A 19,697-nucleotide genomic window follows, 5' to 3' on the forward strand; every position below is an offset into this window, starting at 1 on the left:
TTTGATTATCTGAAGATGTTAAATTTCAAGGTTTCAAAATGCAAGGCTATTTCTTAGAATTCAGCAGCTCCACAGGCAACATATGGTTTTTTTTTTTGGTTTTTTTCTCATGTTAAGGTTTATAGAAGAGGAAGTAATTTATCACTGACTGGTAGGTTGGCTTACACATCAGCAAATTTGTTGCTTATTTTCTTCCCAAATTCCAGTCTGTGAAAAGTAATTAAAGATCATTCTGCCTATAAAGCTGGTTGTAAGGGGAAAAAACACAAAACCCCCCCAAAAGCAAAAAAAGGCCATGTTCACATCTGAAGCAAAAAGGACTCATCAATTTCTATCAGCATTTTTCTTTCTCTTTGTTGACCAGTGATAGCTATAAAGTTCTTTAGGTTTCATTGGGTACTGACCTGTTCTGGACACTCTGGTTAGTTAACGATTTCTGTCTACGCTTTCCTTATCAGTACTTTTTCAACACTTGTACATTTACCAGTAGCTCACTTTTGTTTTAAGGTCACAATGACTGGAAGAAGTGCACAATGGGAAAAGAAATACAAAACACAGGTGGAAATCTTCTCTTGCTCTCGAAGCAGGACTGACTGTCTCATTTTGAGAGATACTAGAGTGAAAGAACACCAAAGATTCTGGGAATTTGGTTCAAGTGTTTGTATAATATTGAAAAGGTGCAAATGCTATTCTGTTTGAAAGTCTGTAGGTATTGTTTTGCTTCTAGATGGGTTAATTTCACATCTCAACAGCATTTCTTGGTCTCAAATTATATGACATAAAAATATTTTTTTTCTTTGTGAAGAAAGCATGAATTAGAACAAGTGTTGTTAAAACCCATTATCTTAAAATAGATTAACCCATACATAGCCGAATCTTTTTGTCAATATTCATTTTCACACTTTATTTTGGCCCATGCTAGATGCACAGAACAGGAAAATCCAAAGAAGTCAATGCTGACATTAAAGGGCACCATCTAAAGCCACTCAGATAGTTAAAGAAACCCTTACATAACACAGCTTTAAACCACCTTGCACAGACTATGCAAAAAAGGTTCAAGCCAAAGGCAGCCTGCAAAGCAGTAATTGTAAAATCCACAGAAGTCAGTGGAAAAACATTAGTAATACTCTGTAAGAATACCAAGGCTTCACATTTACACTATTATCACCATCTTAACATGGAAATTAAGCTAAGAACAATACAAGTTCTTAGAACTCAGTCTAATATTTATGTCTTTGCACATCCTTCCAGCACAGAGAATTATTTATTAATATGTATTTAATACTAATCACTAATGGACTGTGTTCCTTTACTAACAAATCAATCTTGGACATAAAACCTACCCTCTTTCAAAACAAGCAAACAGACCAAGACTCTTTTATGCTTCCCTTGACTAGATTGCCATGCCTCTTGTAGATTGCCTCAACACGCATGGCATGTTCATTTAAAACTTTTTTCAAAGTGTTTGAAAACACTTGCACAGAATTTGGATAGCAGCTTCACAGACCCACGTTTGCACTGGCTGCATATGCAGTGCAGGGCAGAAATGAGCCAAAAATCTGTCACAACTGCTTGCCACAATTTCAGTAACTGAGTTCTGAATAGTGACTTTGTATTTACTCCAGAACCTGCCAAATCCACAGAACTGAAAAATTCACAATTTGACCCAGTATGTGGATATTTTCCCCAATTTGGGTTGCACTGACAAATGGACAGAAGTCTATTTTTCCCGTGTAATGATACACTTCTAAAGCACAAAGGGGAACTCCTGAGGCATGTGGAGTCTGATAATTTCAATTAAATTCATGAAGCTACGGAGACTTATGCCAAAGAGTTTGCCTATGCTGGCTCAAAATTTGCTGCTAAAGATGATATATATTTGCTAACCTAAGAATGCATTTTCCACTGTCCAGCTGCTAGTTAAGAAGATTAATGACTGCTTTGTAGTTCCAATTAAACTCCTTTATCACCAAGAGGGACGAAACAAGTTTTGATTTCAAAAGTGCTGCTTAAGAAAGAAGACCAGGGCTGCATAACACTGACATTTTATTAGAATTCATTTGTAACAAATGGAACTTGTGTCAGCAAAGAACTGATTTTCATACAGACTTTCTTTCGCCACCAATGTAACGAAGTAAGAAAATAAAAAGCACGCCTTTCATTCTGTAAAACATTTACGCGTACTACTAATTAGAGGTAATTGTATCTTTTTTAACAAGCCATTTTACAAGGTAATTTTTTAAATTTTTCAGTCTATGCATCCAAAACAAGAGCAAAGAACACAATTTTTATTTTCTTTGTAAAGACACTCCAAGCTTGAATGGCAAAGCCACGTAACAGATGGTTATGATGAGACCTGCAGCCTTCTGATATCTGTGGAGTATCAGGGCACCAAGAAAAAAAAAAAAAAAAAAAAAAAAAAAAAAAGGAAAAAAGGAAAAGAAAATAATAAAAAAATGAAAAATAAAGAAAAAAAGAGAGAATAAAAGGAAAAAAAAAGCAGTTGCTTTTTTTTAGTCATTGCAAACTTTTTTTTTTCCTTTTTACATGTTCTGTGTCATTTAAATACACACAAGTGGATTTTATAAGCAGTTTCTTACAGATGGGTTCAAGTTATAATATTATTGGGTGTAGAATCAATAGGGCAGTGCATAGTACAAAGGTATATATAGAAAGTGCAAATCTCCCTAGAGGGCCACTCCTTCTCCCAGCCATCCTCCATACTATCTAAGCACTCAAATAATTTTTTTTAAAAACAGCTAAATTAAACTTCTGTAAAAATCATTTTTATATCTTTTGTTGTTTTTTTTCCCATTGCAACTAATTACAAAATTAGACATAACTACACATACAAACATAAATAATAGCACCGTACTGGTTATGCTGATGAAACCAATTTTAAGCTTGGAAATGTATGATGCATGTAGAGAAAGATGCTCACAATTTAATTTAACTGTAGAATGACTGCATATAAGAGTACAGAAAGTGGAATGCACATCAATGATGCTAACAGTTATCTTAAGAAACATAAAAACTAAAAGGAGTATTTAGTTATACAACAGTTTTCCTCACAAATTGGCTCTGCTTTCTTTTTTTTATTCCCTCACTTTCTTCGGAGCTTGCAAGACAATCTGCTAGGGAGAATGCTCTGATCCTTTTACAGAACCAGTGTGTAAGAATCTTTCCCTAGCCTATGTTTTCAAAATGATGCTTTTTTTTGATTATAGTGTTTTTCTGATCCTCTTCATTTGAGTTGAAGAACATGACCACACCACTAACCTGGCACTTCAATAATTATTTTAATATACAAATCAAGAAAGAAGAAGAAAAAAGAAACATAGTGCACATTCTTCTCTGGTTCAGATGCAAGTTATAGAATCTCATTCTGAGGTAGCCTCCTATTCCATATATATATATATATATATATATATTTATATAATTTTTTTTGTTTGTTTTTTGTTTTCTTTACAAAAGTGCTCAAATACAATGCTTGCTAGAGTTTGGTCTTTCATATTTTTTCTTTCTGCTAGTAGTGGGTAAAGTGGAAGAAGAAAAAAAGTTGAGGTCACATTGACAAGTCATACCACTGCTCCTATTTGAAACCTCAAGAAAGAACTCCAGTAATACTCATGCACTGACAATGGTAGAAGGCATGATGGAAACCAGGATCAATGTAAATGGCATCCTACTAAGAGTCTCAAAAAGTACTTTGTGCTGTTTACAGAAATTTCTTTGTTTCCAGGAAGAAAATCTAGTGTCACTCTCAAATATACCCTGTGGGCTCAGTCTTGCCAGCCTTACATGAACCCTCCCACTGAAAGCAATGGTTTGACTTTAGTACTCCGTTGACAAAATCGAATGTCCAGGACTTGGTCCAAAATAAATAAAAAAAAAAAGATGCATGAGCACTGCTAACGTCAGCTGCTGCTAGTGTACTGCTACATCTCTGCAATGATAACACTATAATCAGTGACGCCATAGGTTTGAAAAGCCAACGAGAAATAGATTTTTAATTTGTGGGCTGGTCGGTTATTGGAAATATGGAAAGATAAAGGGCCTTGACTACCTACATGTTTTGGGTTATCATTTATTACCATCCATAGTTGATTAGAAACTGGAAATGCATATTTTTCAAAATTGTCTGTTACATGTATTAAAATGTTTGAAAATAATAACAGAGACATGAACAAACTGAACTAAATACAAATGAAGGCTAACTTAAAGAAATGCTATTCAAAATAGGCAGCAAATATAAGGCACTCTAAATGTAAAATTAAAATAAAACCCAGCATCCCAAAACAATGCTGTATGCCACAAAATGTTTGATTTCACAGAGCAATGTGTGTTTGGCTTTGCCCTGTTGCATACGGTAATGTAAATTATATAGCGCACACTATAGACAGTATACTATAGAATACAATTTTAAAACATCTTAATACCTAGTATATTACAACATTCTCCCCTCCTAAAGGGATATGCACTGACCTTTCCCACATGCACACTTCCTACATTTAATAATATGATTTCTTATTGCACTATAGTGTTACAAATATTGAACTTCACTGGAAGCCTAAATCACATACTTTGTGCGTGTGTGCATGTGTGTGTGTGCGTGTGTGTGTGTGTGTTCAAGTGGCAATGTGGATAGAAATATTATTTGAGATAGACATGACGTTCAAATATCAATGATGTGCATTCCTCACTTCCCTTTGCAATAGAAGGTTATGGACCTTGGAAATGCAGAGATGATCAAATAGTAGTCTAATGTAATTGTAGTATGCTGGAAAACTTTCCCAATGCTTTGATAAGTCCAGATATGGAAGAATTGATATATATTTATGTGTAGGTGTGTGAATATCTACCCATCTGCATCTCTGTTACCAATCAGAGAGTTAGACGAGGGTAGACAGTAATATGTACATATACTAATATATATATAGACAGAGAGCGAGGGTGTGGGTGTGCATGTGCATATGTGTGCATGCGTGTGTGTGTTAGCAGCGTCTTTATACTTTGCGCCTCCCTGTTGATTCCAAAAGAAACCAAAAAAGCCCCATTTTGATTTAACTGATTACAATGGATATTTTCTTAAAGAAAAAGAAAACAAACAAAATTGCAAGAGTAGTATCTAACAAGACGGTGGTACTGTAGATAAATATAGGACTGCACAAAAATGTGCAAATTTTGAAATTATTTAACATTTCTACAGCACAATATTACAGATAACAGTTCTACAGCTTAAAAAAAATCTACAGTTTTTAAACAAAAAGATTACCAGTTATGCAACCTTTTCTTTAATTCACTTCAATGATTGATAAACTCTTGTTAAAAAAAGGAAAAAAGTTTACACAGTTAAAAATGAAGCACAGGTCAGCAGTATCTTTACAATACTAAAAAACTAAATCAAGGACTTCCTTTTTAATCATTCCCACATTTTCCCTAAAGTGTTATGATGAGCAGTATGATGGGAAGGGGTGATGTTGAAGTCGAGAGTCTGCTTTATTTGAGAAGCCAGGACCAAATAGTTTAACAAACATCTTGCACTGAAACGCAGTTCTCTCAAAATTCCTCTTTGCAAAAGCATGAAATCCTGAACAAGAGATCATTCTTTATGATTATTTTCCTCTTCCTTTTAACTTCAACCAATGTCAAACCCTTGAGGTATCTGTAAATGAGATCCTTCAGACGCCTCAGTGGTCAGGGTTCTTTTATTATGGTTAGGTTATTAAACTGTGAATTCTTGGTCCACATGGAATAGTTTGTTGTTGTTGTTTGTTGTTGTTGTTGTTGTTGTTTTATGTATCCCCATTAGTTTTGTTCTTTTGTTTTTTATTTTATATATCCCCAATAATTGCTCCTTAGCTAAGAGTTAAGAAGTACTTCTAAAGCACATTGTATGGCTCAGAAGCGGCTCTCTGGATCTTAAAGGGCCTGCAATAAAAATCCACGATGGGTTTTTATGTTGCATAGTGATCAAAGCTGCCCAGATATTCCAGTGCGGCTCGATAGCAGAATTGGTATTGATCCTGGAGAAAGAAAGATAGAAAACAAAAGCATCAAAAAGCCATCTTGTTGGTTGGTTCCTATTTTCTTTCAACTAAGAGGGAATACTTTTTGGCTACAGACAAATGTACCACAGAGGCATCTGCAGTTCAGGAAAATTATCTTGTGCTGACATCAACAGAAATCCAGTCTGAGACACAACAGATGAAGATAGACACTCATTTTATGTAATAAAATTTTCCAGAGAATGCAGCTTCTTTTTTTGTGCAGAGCATATATACCTACCTATTGACCATTTGTTACTCTGGATTAATACAAAATCAGCATAAAGCTTTCCTCTTACGGGAGCATGCTAAGATGCTTTCCCCTCACGTATTTGAAAATAATTAGTAAAATATCCAATTAACTCTACAGCAAATACAACACACTAAGTGACAAAATCCATCACAGCCTTAATATGGAATGCTGTATGGAAAACCACCAGGTTAAAAATCATGTTAAGGAAGCAAAGGGAATCCAAACCTTTCAGTAATATAGGCTTTGATGAAGATGTGAAGTTATCTCAGCCTGTGGCAAAAAAAGGGCCTAAGAGAGAAATATGCAGCTAAAGCACCTTATTAACATGAAACAGATTTCATTTCAACCTACACCTGGAAGCAGGGAGAAGTTCAGTGTGGTGAGAGATTTGCTTTTACCTCTGGTGAATCCAGCATTTGGCATTGCATGTTAATGTCACCCCCCCACAGCAGTCCTTTTGCACATTTATGTCATATTGCACATTTACACTAAAATGGCGCATCTGTGTACCCATTTGCAACTGCCACTCAGGGTTTAAATGTTAAAAAATAAAAATAAAAAGAAAAGATAAATTGCTTCTGAAAGCCATCTAAAATATCTGCTTATTTATCTGATAGTGCTATGTGGTAACCCCACACAGGTTATACTTGTTCAGATCACCATCAAATTTCTTTTGGAGACCAGAAAACTCGTCATATATTTGCCTCAACGTAGTGGTGTGATCGTTAATAGCTCCCTTCTACTTCCTGTTGGAACAGTGGGAGAATGCATTAGACATATGTATAAATTTTAAGTGTATGTGTGGTCCACATGGAATTCAAGTGCTTTGTCGAATAAGGATTACATTTCCTGGCAGTTAATACTACTGAATGAGAAATTTGTTTTCCACAGGATCCTGAAAGAAATGAGTACGAAACACTTCTACTTCCAGCAGGGGGGATGAAGGGCAATATACATGAAATAAGTCAAAATATGAGGAGGGAGAATATATTGCATAACTCTACTCTGTATTTGTCAGGTAGGCTCCAGGAAGCATAGTTTTTCTGTGTACTGTAGTTATTTTTTGGAATCAAAATGACAGAAAGGCATTTTTCATTTTGCTTATCCAGAAGAATGATGGTAATGAAAAAGAAATGGAATTAACTCTTCAGTTTGGTCAAAGTGATTTGCTTGGCTAACTGATAAGATTAAAAACAAGTATCTTTATTTTTCATATACGTTTTTATGAAGTTGCCTTCTTAAAAATAAGACTATCGAGCTTTTATTGTCTGGTTTGATTTTTGTGTGGAAAATGGCAAACTCTGGGGAACCACTTTAGATTTCACAGACCATAATTTAAAGGCCAGTGTCAATCAAATTATACTAAATAAATGTATGATCTAAAATGTTTCCCTTCCCTTGCTCTTTTGCTTTGTTCTCCTACCCTATAGGCTCTGGCTTTGTTCAGAAATTTAAGTAGGAACTAAGCACAACTGAAAATGTTGAAGTATTCTTTATGACATGGCACAGTTCCAGTCAGGCCCAGGAAATCAGTTGATAATGGTTATCCCTTTTCTTATTTCTCTGTGGCACTCTAGCTGGCACAGAAAATATTTACAATATAGTCTTCCTGAATGCTGAATATACATTATGCTTGTCAGGCCAAACAGGCCTGAAACAGGCCAAACACCACTTGCTTGGTGACACAAAGTCAAGAAAACCATGTAAATAATACAGTGTCAGTTTGAAGCCACGAACAACACTTTGATCCCGGAACAAAAAAAATCAGTGGATTCACCCTCAGAAATAACTTGCCTCCTTCTTTATTGCCAGACATTTTGGTCAGGAAACAAAGTTTCAATTAACCAGTAATGTTTCTTGGAAAATGGTTTTCTTCAACTGCCATAATTTAGGATCTACTACTGAAATAATTTTTTTATTCCCCAACCTGCAGCATCTATTGCTGTAACAGGAAATAGTCCTTGCAGTACTTTTATGGCAGAGTTTACACTGCAGTGATATAGCCACTATATGACTTCAGATATAAATGTAAGTACATTTCATACAGTCTCTGTGCAATATTTGGCTGTGGAAATACTCTTTCTTTTCGATCACCATTGCATATGGAGCCTGTTTTGCTTACCTCTGTCTGTACCATGGCTGGCCGCTGTGTCCTTAACATTTTGACAGTCTGGAAGATATCTACAACACCTTCATATCTCATTCTTTCTAACACAATACTCAGGGTTATGAATACTCCAGTCCTTCCAACACCCGCACTGTTGCAATAAAAGAAAAAAAAATAAGAAAGAAAAAAAGGAACGTTAATTGACAGTTAATGCTGAAAGAATTGGCTGACAAATTATCTGTGGTTACAGCACACCATATGGGTACAGACTTCTACAGAAGGAAAGGCTCACTAAGCAAAATTCCACAGGAAATTACCACATTGCATTTGGAAGAATAATTGCGCTCAAGCAAACTTAACATGCTACTAAGTACTTCCTGACTCTCCAGTCTCCACTGCAAAGTGACTTGGTTTGTTCATCCAGATATACAGTAATCAGTGCATGGTGAAGGAAAATGACAGTATTTGTTGCCAATGACCTATGCTGAAATTGAGAAGAGAAAAAGATGCCAAAACGTATTTTACTGCTTGCTTTACTTTAGCTCACTTATGTATATGCCCTGTTTTGCGCATAGCGTGTTAGTTTACCTTCTACTCTGAGTTAGAGATAGTCAGTGGATTTTCAACTAATATATTTAAATTGTTCATACATGCTACAACTTAAGTGAAAAATACACAAAAACCTTAAGACACAGCTTTTATTCAAGTCTGGCAGTCTGGATCTTTAGCTTTCCAATACTGATATATGTGCACCATGTCTCTCTATATCGGTCTGAAATGTCGTCTTTGAATGTATAGGTTGCTCTTTGCTTTGTCTTGGGTTTCTGTTATTAATTAAAACCCCCAAGAAACCCCAGATAGAAACTTCTGTAATCAACAGAGCCAATAGTTGTCAGTTATTAAAGTTAAACAATCACTTTCTAGTGAGGATGATTCTTGGACATAGAGACAGGTAACTACACATAAAAAAGATTTTCCAAGCATGAACTTGAATGGGTGGAGATTAAGCACCCCATCATTTCACTGTTAATGTTAATAATTTCACCAGGTTTTCTCCAGTCAAGTAAACTTGGGAAGCTGGAGATTTATGACACCTATTCACCAGACAGGAGAGTGGAAGAAAATGAACAACATGGAAACACTGAAGAACTCTGAATGTTGATATGGACTATGAAAGAGATCCAGTGAATTCACAACGCTAGTGCAGAAATCAAGTGTCCAAATTGCACAATGGTATTTTAGTGTTTGGTCTAGATCAGTGCCCTTTTAGGGCTACTAAATATATGCAACTGCATTTGGCCATTTTGTGCAACCTGTGTGCCTCTGGAGAGCTGAAGCAAAAGGACAATTGAGAAACAACTTGACAAAATATCATGCTCTCAGTGCTGGTTTACCTATACCTGATGACAACGGTCCTGGATGTACAGAGCAACTGGAGTGTAAGGTCTCCTTTCTATGATGAGGTAAATTAGAAAGCTAAAACTTAAGAAACATGCTGAAAATATCCTCAAAATATAGCTTTGGAACCTGCTTGGACTTTATAGAGCTGACAACAGTGTTACTTAAACCAAATAGTCCAGAAAGTGACCAGGCACTGGTCACTAAGGCAGATTAGCATTTTCCATTCTCCTTGCTCCTGCTCAATCATTTAAAGATATGAACAAAAAACTATGATTTTCTAAATACTTGTGAGGAGTTCTAGCCTCATGCATTAACCCAATCTTTATTAATTAAAAAAAAACCTACTCAGAACTCTTTAATTTAGCAATAGGAGGGAATTAGTTTGTTGTATTGCATTCTTAAGAAATTAAAAAGTATCTGGAGAAGGTACTTACTGAGAAAGACAGACTAATACAGAAAGATCTCAAAACTTGCAAATCCTAACTATCCATCAAGAGTAATATTTTGGGAAAGTCTATAGGAAACTGACCCTGTTTCCCCGAAAGTGGCAAGCCTATTTTAACATTGTAACAATTCGCATTAGAAGGTGCTTAAGAATGACGGAAATCTGTATCAGTAATAGTGGCATTTTAATTATCAGCTCATACTGCAGCATTTAACAAAGCAATGTGACAGGTTTTAAAGAATTCTGAGTTTAAGAAATGGTGACAGGACTACTTCATGATGTAGTATGATTCACCAAGGTTTGAACAATTAGAAACCAAAGTTAGGATACTTTATTGACCCATAAGGGAGTATTGATGTTTTTGTAAGAGAGAAGAGTTTGTTGGTCAAAATACATCTTGAATGCATTCTTCGAAATGGTGGTCTTCCTTATTCTTCAAATAAAAGCTAAAATAACAAGACTATAAATATCTAAAATTGCTTGAGGCAAAAATCTTCCTTGAAGCTGAACAGTCCTTTGCTCTTTTAACTATTTTTTAATTAGCTGCCTGATCATGTTATAAATTTTTAAATTGTAACATGCTAATCTATCTGTAAAAAAGGCAGAGAAGAACATTTTAAAATTGTGGATGACAGTGGTTTACTGTGTAAAAGGGAAAGCAAACCTGTGAAAAACGTTTAGAGTGGGAAGGAAACCACAGGGATGCGGCACTAGGAGAGTCTGTCATTTAAAGAATTTTCTCTGTACAAGAGAAATCCTTAAAAACTCATCATGGTACAAACTGGAGGCATTACTACAATAATTACACAAATACTAGGAAAGTGCAGGTACTCAGGATCTTGTGCTTCCTGAAATAAATAAATAAGCTTACTGATTTGCTGGGAACAATTCCTATTCTTGTAAATTGACTAACTCTGATAATGGTGATTAGCATTACCAATGTCTAAACTGTCATTACAACGATGATAAGACCTTTAATGACCTAACCATGATGAACTATACTGGATTTGACTTTCTACCAAAGTCAGTGGTAGAAATCTCCATAACTTCAGCATGAAAGATCATACCCATTTGGAAGGGATGCATAACCTACTGCAAGCAGTATTTCATTGCAGTCACAAGTAGACAAGTTTGCATGGTACAAAGAACTTAGAAGAAAAACATCTCTTTTCTTTCTTATGTATGTCTGCATAAAGGCATAAATATTGCTTATTACTCCTCTGCTCTCAAAACTCATTAATGTCAGGAAGAATAAGGCTTGTTTTTATCATGGTTGTCCTTCATTTTCCCTTGCTAAATGAATCCCAAACACTGCTCTGCAATGCTGTTCTCCCTAGCAGGTCATAAAAATTTTTAGGCACCCAAAAGAAGTAGGATTCAAATAGCCAAACACATTTATTTTGTCAGTCTTTCAGATTAGGGGAGCATAAAGAACTCTGTCAAAACACACTGGTATTTTAACAACTTCTGGTTGCTCCTCATTTCGGAAGGACAAGAATGTTTCTCCCTCCGTACATTCATATGCTCTAGTAAACTTGTTCATTTTGTCTTCATGCTAGTATTGGGGTATTACTTGGCTTGCAGGAAGGACTTGGAACCTGTATCAGAATTTTGCATCTCTGTTATATAAATAATAACATTTAATCTAGCAAAAAAATAATTTAATGTTGCAAAAATGAGTATCTAAAATCCTAATGGAATTTATAGAAAACAATTTATTAAATAAGAGATAAAAGATAAAGATATTATTTTTGGCCATCTGCTATAGACTCTAGAATGCCGTAAAGAAAATAAATTAAAAAATACAAGAATATTACAAAAGCCCTCCATGGATTATTCCTACACAACCTACAAGTTGTTTTCATCTGCATATCAATGGTAAAAGAACTAAGGGAAGTCATCACATAAAAAAATAGGCACTACATTCTAAAGTTAGAACTCACCAATTTAAACCTCAATAATTTTTTGACAGGCGCTTTCTATTCCATTCCCTTTCTTGAGATAACTACCATTTTTATTTGTCTCATCTTGATTACTACTAATGTGCTACTGAGGTGTAACTACCTTGGTTACAGCAAATAATTCCAGGCAATGCAACAGCTTCACTTTTAATTACCAGTGGAAAAAATTATCAGATCTGGCAGGCTGTGATAAGGCTATTCCTGCAGCTGTATGTAGCATTGCCCAGATTGCATTAGAGACATTTTAAAGTGAAATAAAAATCATTTGCCTCCACGTATTCCAGAAGAACCTTTTCTGTGTAAGTGGGATATCACAGAACAGTTCCCACTTCGTAAAACAGTCTTATATATTCCTTTTCAGATGTTCTATTTGATTATATTTCCTGGCAGTTCACTTATGAAATTTACATTTACATTGCAATCAGCAATCAACTTCAGAAAAAAACAAATCTGCATATGAGTCGTTTTGAGGCTTTGCTTACTTACCTGCAATGCACAGAAATTGGTCCATCCTGACCAAACTGCTCTTTTGTTTTGTGCACTTGGCCTATAAAGTCAATAAATCCTTCTCCAGACTTTGGCACTCCTTGTTCTGGCCAGTCAGTGAACTGGAACTGCCTCACTGTTCGGGACTGGCCATCCTTTAACAAAAGACACAAACAATGTACCCCAAAAGCATGTTACAGTGGTTGGAAGTCAATCAGTCAACAACCAGAAAGACAATCACAAAACAACTATATTGAGAAGAGGTGGGCTAAGATCACTTTATGAAGACTCTTTCAGTCGCAGTACTGGCTAGTGCTTTTGGACACATTGGCCCAGAAGTGCACATTTCTTAACAACATTGCATAGTTTCCCTTCCGCATCGGAAAGCAGAGCTGTCTGACATTCTGCCTGTGCAAAAAAGCATGTCTGAGGCTAAAGCCATAATAATCTCACCAGCTTATAAAATTTTTTTGTAAGTTTAAGTTTTGAATCCTGCGGACTGTAAATTCCTTTAAATATAGAACAGGAAGAGTAAGGTCATCCAATATGACTTTCTGTTTCATAGATATGTTCATCTACTGCAGGAATATCTTCACTGGTAAGAGCTGCTTAGTCATTGCCCTCTTTTCAGGTGATATCTTTAATAGTGTGGTGCTTTTTATGAGGGGGAGATTTGCCTGGAAGAAGATGCATCAAGACAAGCCAGTTGTTGAACAAACCATAAATGTCTCTTCAGTCATCGTAATTTCATTCACTAACAGCTTGGACTCTGTCAAAAAATCAAGAAGCAAAGCTTCCTCTCTCAAAAAAGTTGGCTGAAGCTATTCCCTTTGGTTAGAAATAGTAACAGGATTGTTTAAAACTACAGAATACCATGGGATAGTTATTTTTAGAATGAAGCCATTGGAAGTATTAAATGCCAAATTCTGCTATGTGTCTATTTAATGTGTAAATCGTCAGGACACATAAACAGAAAAAATATAAATGGATGAAGTAAATTTGTTCTGAATTTTCAAACATTGTTTTTGATGATTTTGACACTGTCAATCTGCACAGCTGAAACGCTTAAAAATATGGGCATAAAAGCATGGGTACATGAGCTACTGATATGTACTGATGTGCCTCTGGATATGTTGTTTCCTAAGCACCCACCATGCCATGATTTCAAAATGGTCCTCTTCTAAGTGAAAAATGGAAATTAGTCTAGGAGACTGCCCCAAAAAGCAACAAGTTATGCTGGAGGCAAAGAACAATCTTTTTCTATCCCCCCACCCCTGTCAAGCACTCAGCTATTAGAGACCTTTGAAATGAAATAGAAGTGATTTAAATAATAACCAAGGGAAAAACCAATACTTTGCTTTTATGTTTCCTCTGGTACTGTGGGGTACCCTCCATGTAACATGGGAGACCCCCATGTCTCAGGTGAGAAAAGAAAACACAAGAGGTGTGTGTGCCAGCCACTGCTCCATGCGAGGACACACATACACAACTGTGGCTGTATTTAGTAGTATCATGTATTTAGTAGTCTATATCTGCGGATTTTTTTTGCCCACTTAAAAAAAAAACAACTGTTAAAAAACATTTACCCTGTTTTATTTCTTGTGGGCATCAACACAAATAACTAAATATTTCCTACTAAAATGGCATTCTGTTAATGCAGACTTCTCTCATAATGGTCTCTGTGATCCCATTTTCCCTGAAGAAGACATAATGAAATTGCATCCTTCAGATAGCCTTAGGCACATGAGATTAATTAATCAAGAAGAGAAAATAACCTACCATTCTTCTAAATTAAAGAAAGAAAACCTTAAGTCTGAACCACTTGCAACATACTGGTTAAGGAGATGGAAGATCTTCAGCAATTTCTGACCCTGATAGGAATTATGCTAGAATAACAGTAACTTTTTAGGGGTAGAAAAGATGAGAAAGATGATGCTTTACTTAAATCTAGGCTCTCATTGGAAAGACCACAAATTTCCATATGCAAAATAGACTTGAGGGCAAAATACTTGCTTTTCATTTGTGTCTAAAATAACTGTATTGGTGTATTTCATGATCATAAAAACTCAGTAATCCAGTGCAAGTCTATGGAGACTGTTCTTCTCTAGTTTTAATAGCAGCATCTCCTGCTATTTAATGCTAATATTAGTATCGAAGTAAAATTAGTTAGTCTGATGTTAGACTAGCATTAAAGCATATTGGGAACTGAACTGCAATTTCTTACACAGTTCCCTCTGCTACTGACATTATAAGCAGTGCTGCTTTCTTTTAAGAAGATGCTTGCCAACAGCAGTCCCAATACAAATGCCAAATTTTATTAAAATCTTTACTTTCAAATATTGTGACAGTTTGCACAGTTAGTTATCAAAATGTGAACTTCCAGATCCCTATGTGGAGCAGAGGGCTTTTAACGTATCATCCTATTGATCGACTGACTGTTTGGATTTCTTCTTGCTCCTCACAGGGGATATTCAATTGTCTTTTGATAAGGCTGTAGAATTTATAATATGCTCTTACAGCCATCACTAATAGTTTAGCCTTAAATGACACTGCCCCATCGTATTGACCTCTGGAGTTTACAGAGAAAGTGAGTATAAAAGCAGTCTGAAGTAGTATATTGAAAGACTTACAGAGGTCAATTTCACCTTACAACAATTCACAGCTCAGTTTCAGAAATAACAGTTCTACACACATACTTGCTGCTGACACCTACAAAGGCAGTGTGCTTCTTTTCTTGTCCCTCGAGAATAATTGGCTGGCTTGGATCTACCAGAGCACAAATGGTACTCTAACATTACAGATGGCTTTGGAGGTAAGAGGCAGAGAGGTTGGTTACAACCACTGCAGCATTTACTCTTCAATTGTACTCAAATTGTACTCAAAAATACAATACAACAATTTAGTTAGATGATCTCAATTACTCAGTATGACAACCATAAAAGCCTAACTACAGGAAAATTATAATGCATATTTTGGTAAGTAGTACCCATCACTTTCAGTAAATTTGGAAGGAACTACAGTTTCCCAGCACATCTACAAAATTTAAGATGGCCCTGTGAGCTTGTCAGTGCATTGTTTGACAAAATTTGGACCATCAACATAAAGAGATTTTTAAAATTTGAAAAGCAATGATGTGATGGTAAAATGTCACAACAGGACTGCCAATGAGCACCTATGCTTGGCACTTTTAAAAACAGGTGTGTTACTATCAAGTCCAATAAAACTACTTCTAAAAAATTAAGTTATTTGACCCTTTCAGACTTTTTACTTGTTTGTTAGATATAGTAAACAGACTTTCATAAATATCCTAGTTCATGATAAACTCTTGAAAGAACTTTTTGGAAATACATACTGTTTGTAGACACTTCAACCATGTATGTGGCTTTTGTTATCATTGTTATTTTGTGATCTGAGCTTGGTGAACTCTGTCGCATAAGACTCTTCCAGCTTGAGATTTAAGAGATCTTTAATAGGTGATCTATGAAAACTATCAGCACAGTTGTGGCAAAATTGGCTTTGCCTGTCTATGTTTACAAGTGTGGTTGAAGACTGAAGTTATGAGCCTGCTCTTCTCCAGTTTTTTTAAGCACAAATAGGTTAAAGAAGCTATGAGTCATGTGATCCTCATTAGATTCCAAACACACACGTGTCATTTGCCAAATTAAAATATTCATATGCTGACTTGGTTAGTGACAATACTGCCCAGCTAATTGTCAGTAGCACCTAATTTTAGTTGAAGCTAACATTAAAAGAAGCTGTCTTGCTAACTGTGAGAAAGTCTAATATTTTGGATGCTGACTGGCAATTCTGAATAATCACTCATGTTATTCCTGGACAGTACCTCCTGCTATTTTGCCTGAAAAGTAGTATTCTACAGCGCTTACAGAAATGGAGGCTGTCAGTAATTTTTCCTGCTATGCAGACTAAAATGCTAGAAATCAAAACGTCTAAGAAATGCCACATATATATTTAAAGTTTATATTCATTTGATCTTGTATCAGTGCTCAGTTTTGGACTGAAATTCAGATAAGAAATGCAGTATGAAAATGAGGATGCTAGGGTCACATCTGCATGTATTTACTCTGCAGATATATAGGAGTGCTGAAAATATGCTATGCAAAAAATTAAATTACAATGTGTAAAGCTTGTAAAGCTTTTTTTACGAATGTTATTTGCTTTGCAGTTTTTAAAGCTCAGTGTATTAATTTTCATACTCCCTCAGGCTAAAGGCTGGTGAAAAAAACGTATTTACAGCTGTAAGTGACAAAAATTGCCCACACAAATGATCAAGGGGGAAATGAGGAAAAAAGGGAGAATGGTCCTCAAATCATACATTTTTAGGTGATAAAAAACAACAATGTTTTGTGGTAAAAATAGTTATTCAGACCTTTACAAAGTTGTGCTGCCCAGATATTAGATCTGAATGAAGTAAACGGTTCTTACACAAAGATCCCATTCCGTTAAGAATAACTTTATCTATTTTTTGTTTACTGCTTGTAGAAATTACACCCCTAGTGTTTTTCTAATAATAATAACAATTAAAAAAAAAAGAAGAGGAAAAGAAGGAAAATGATATTTTCTTTTAAACTTATGTGGACTAGCATAATGCTATGTTAACTTACCCTTGCATCTGTAACCTTGAATTCCCTCAGAATATACTGTGGCATGTTGTACTCTGCCATTGGATCTACCACAAAATACTGATATCTGGCTGAGCGCTCTGCAGGCCAGTACTGGTGGCATTTTTCCTACAAAATAACAAAGCAAAATACATTTCCGGTTACTCAAGACCACTACCATGAAATGGTATAGAACCATTTTAACTCAGATAAGTGTAATACTCATGGAAAGTGTCATTAGTGACAGGAAAAAGAAGTGTTTGTCTTGCTGTGAACATAGAGTTCCATACCTAGAATAAAAAATTATCTTCAATACTGCATTGCAAATGGGTTCTCTCTGGTCATTGTATCTCTGAACTCATTTAAACTTCTGCTCAGTTCTATTATTTATCAGTGACAAGAGCTATCCTGAGCCTAATTTTCAATACAGAATACAATTGAAATCTTGAGGCCACCTTCAGTGTTCTTTCTTCTTCCCTGCTGAAAGAAGTCCTCCCGGTCTCAGTCAAGAATCTACTTCTGCATCCACGAGCCATACCCTGAATCATCTCTATTCCTCAGATACATGGGCTGACTCAGATTTCACTTATCACATACCCGTTTTATCTTGATGTAATCCTGTCCAAAAAGTAAACTGCTTCATTCTATCCATTTCACAAAGCAGTGCTTGAATGAGTTTAGGATGCAAACTGGGTGCTGAAACTTGAAAGTTCAGCACTATGAACACATAGAAGACATTGAGATCTCAAAACTACTGCACTTTTTTGTTAAAACAGACACTGGAAAAGTGAAGTTTCCAAATAAGAAATTTTCATTTTTGGATAGACAGCAATGCTCTCTCTGTGTACTTCAGAATGTCAACAGGCAAACTCAGTTGCTGAATCTCAGTGTTCCCACAACATAATGCCATGTCTAGCTTGTCAATTGCAACACACCTACAGATTGAAAAACCTTACACATGGTGAATAACTATGCCACCAATATTACAAAAGCAGAAGTAACCCAAATCCTGATCTTTATCTTTAGACTTTCCTATAACAATTAAATAAGTTAATAAAAAATTATTATAACTAACATTTTAGTAAAGGAATATTACAGCAGTACTTACTCTGCCCATTTCTCGTAGCTTAGTGAGCATGACCACAATTGTAGAATTATGCTCCCAGAGCATTCTCCAGAAGTCTTCAGTTGTTTCTGCTAAAGGACCCTGTGTAGCTATGTAAGCTTTTTGTTGTCTATAAAAAAAGTAAGTTAAGAAAATATTTTAATAAAAAAGTGAACTGATTCAAATGTTCTGTTTTAAGTAAACACTATCTAGAGGAAAAAAATATATAGTGTTATTAATAAGCACATTAAAAACTTACTGTGATTGTTTATTCAAACTATGTTTTTTTATTTTTAGAACTTTGAGAGGGAAATCACTCTGTTAATATTATGATGTGTGTCTTTATCATTATTATTTAAATTTTAATGCAGCTAATAGCTCAATTTTGTGTGCTGTAAAAAGCACTTAAGAAACACTTAGTTGTGCTGGTTCATTTTGTAGAAATAACTGTCTAACAATCTATTAACTTTAGGAATTATAGCATCAAGCAGTTTCTTTATTAACTCCTTTTCAACAGTCTGATGCCTTCTGCACAAGTAAGGCAGGAAGAAAATTCAGGAATGGAGTGCATTACATTTCCAGACCTAAATATCCTACTAGTGGAAGCTACCACCAAGCTGTTAAAAGCTTCTGGCTCAGCAGCTTTATAAGATGATGACCAATTCATGTTGCTCTTGCTCCTTTCAATCAACAGAAACACTTTTTTTGGGTTAACAGTGGAGATAGAGGTTGTTTCCAATTATGAGCAGAGGCTCAGAAAATGATCTGTGTGGATACAGATACTCAGGTACAGCTAAACTGCCTTAGGGAAACTATACCAGTTGTCCTTCATGCCTTTTTCTACCAGTTGCTTAAGTCAGCTGAGAGTGTATTGCCCCGTGTTGTCATAAAGATGCTGGTGGGCTACACAACTGCTTATGTATAAAATGCTTTTGTGGGCTAGGTCTAGTCTTAATCTATGTTCCAAGATCATAGGTTATCACCTTGACACAGAGCGTATATCTCCTGTATGTTATTTCTATGTAGCTTTTAAGCAGAATAGTTGTGAATCATTAATGTGCTTAAAAGCTCAGTAACTTTCACCAGGTAAAACTTACTCAAGGTTTAAAGGGAGGTAAAAATAAAATGTTTAAGACTCTATGTCATTTACAGAATTTTCCTATGGATGAATATTTAAACCTTTTGTTAATATTTAAAGAACCACCCAATCAAACATGGCATGCACAGATAATAAACAATATTAAATTTTAATATTAAATTTCAATACTAAATT

General features: G+C 35.4%; 1 protein-coding gene across 1 annotated transcript in view; it reads right to left on the reverse strand.

The window, feature by feature from the left end:
* Nucleotides 1–2,029: 2,029 nt before the first annotated feature.
* PTPRD (protein tyrosine phosphatase, receptor type, D) overlaps nt 2,030–19,697 on the reverse strand; it is a 1,328,567-nt gene continuing 1,310,899 nt past the window's right edge. Inside the window, exons 40-44 of the mRNA XM_014953943.1 lie at nt 18,428–18,554; nt 17,323–17,448; nt 12,701–12,855; nt 8,423–8,558; nt 2,030–6,026 (exon numbers count right to left, since the gene is read on the reverse strand). Coding sequence (XP_014809429.1) covers nt 5,958–6,026; nt 8,423–8,558; nt 12,701–12,855; nt 17,323–17,448; nt 18,428–18,554 — 613 coding nt within the window. The 3' untranslated portion in view covers nt 2,030–5,957. The remainder of the gene's footprint in view (nt 6,027–8,422; nt 8,559–12,700; nt 12,856–17,322; nt 17,449–18,427; nt 18,555–19,697) is intronic.

The sequence above is a fragment of the Calidris pugnax genome, unplaced genomic scaffold (genome assembly GCF_001431845.1).
Source record: "Calidris pugnax isolate Ruff unplaced genomic scaffold, ASM143184v1 scaffold178, whole genome shotgun sequence".
In the NCBI taxonomy this organism is placed as follows: domain Eukaryota; kingdom Metazoa; phylum Chordata; class Aves; order Charadriiformes; family Scolopacidae; genus Calidris; species Calidris pugnax.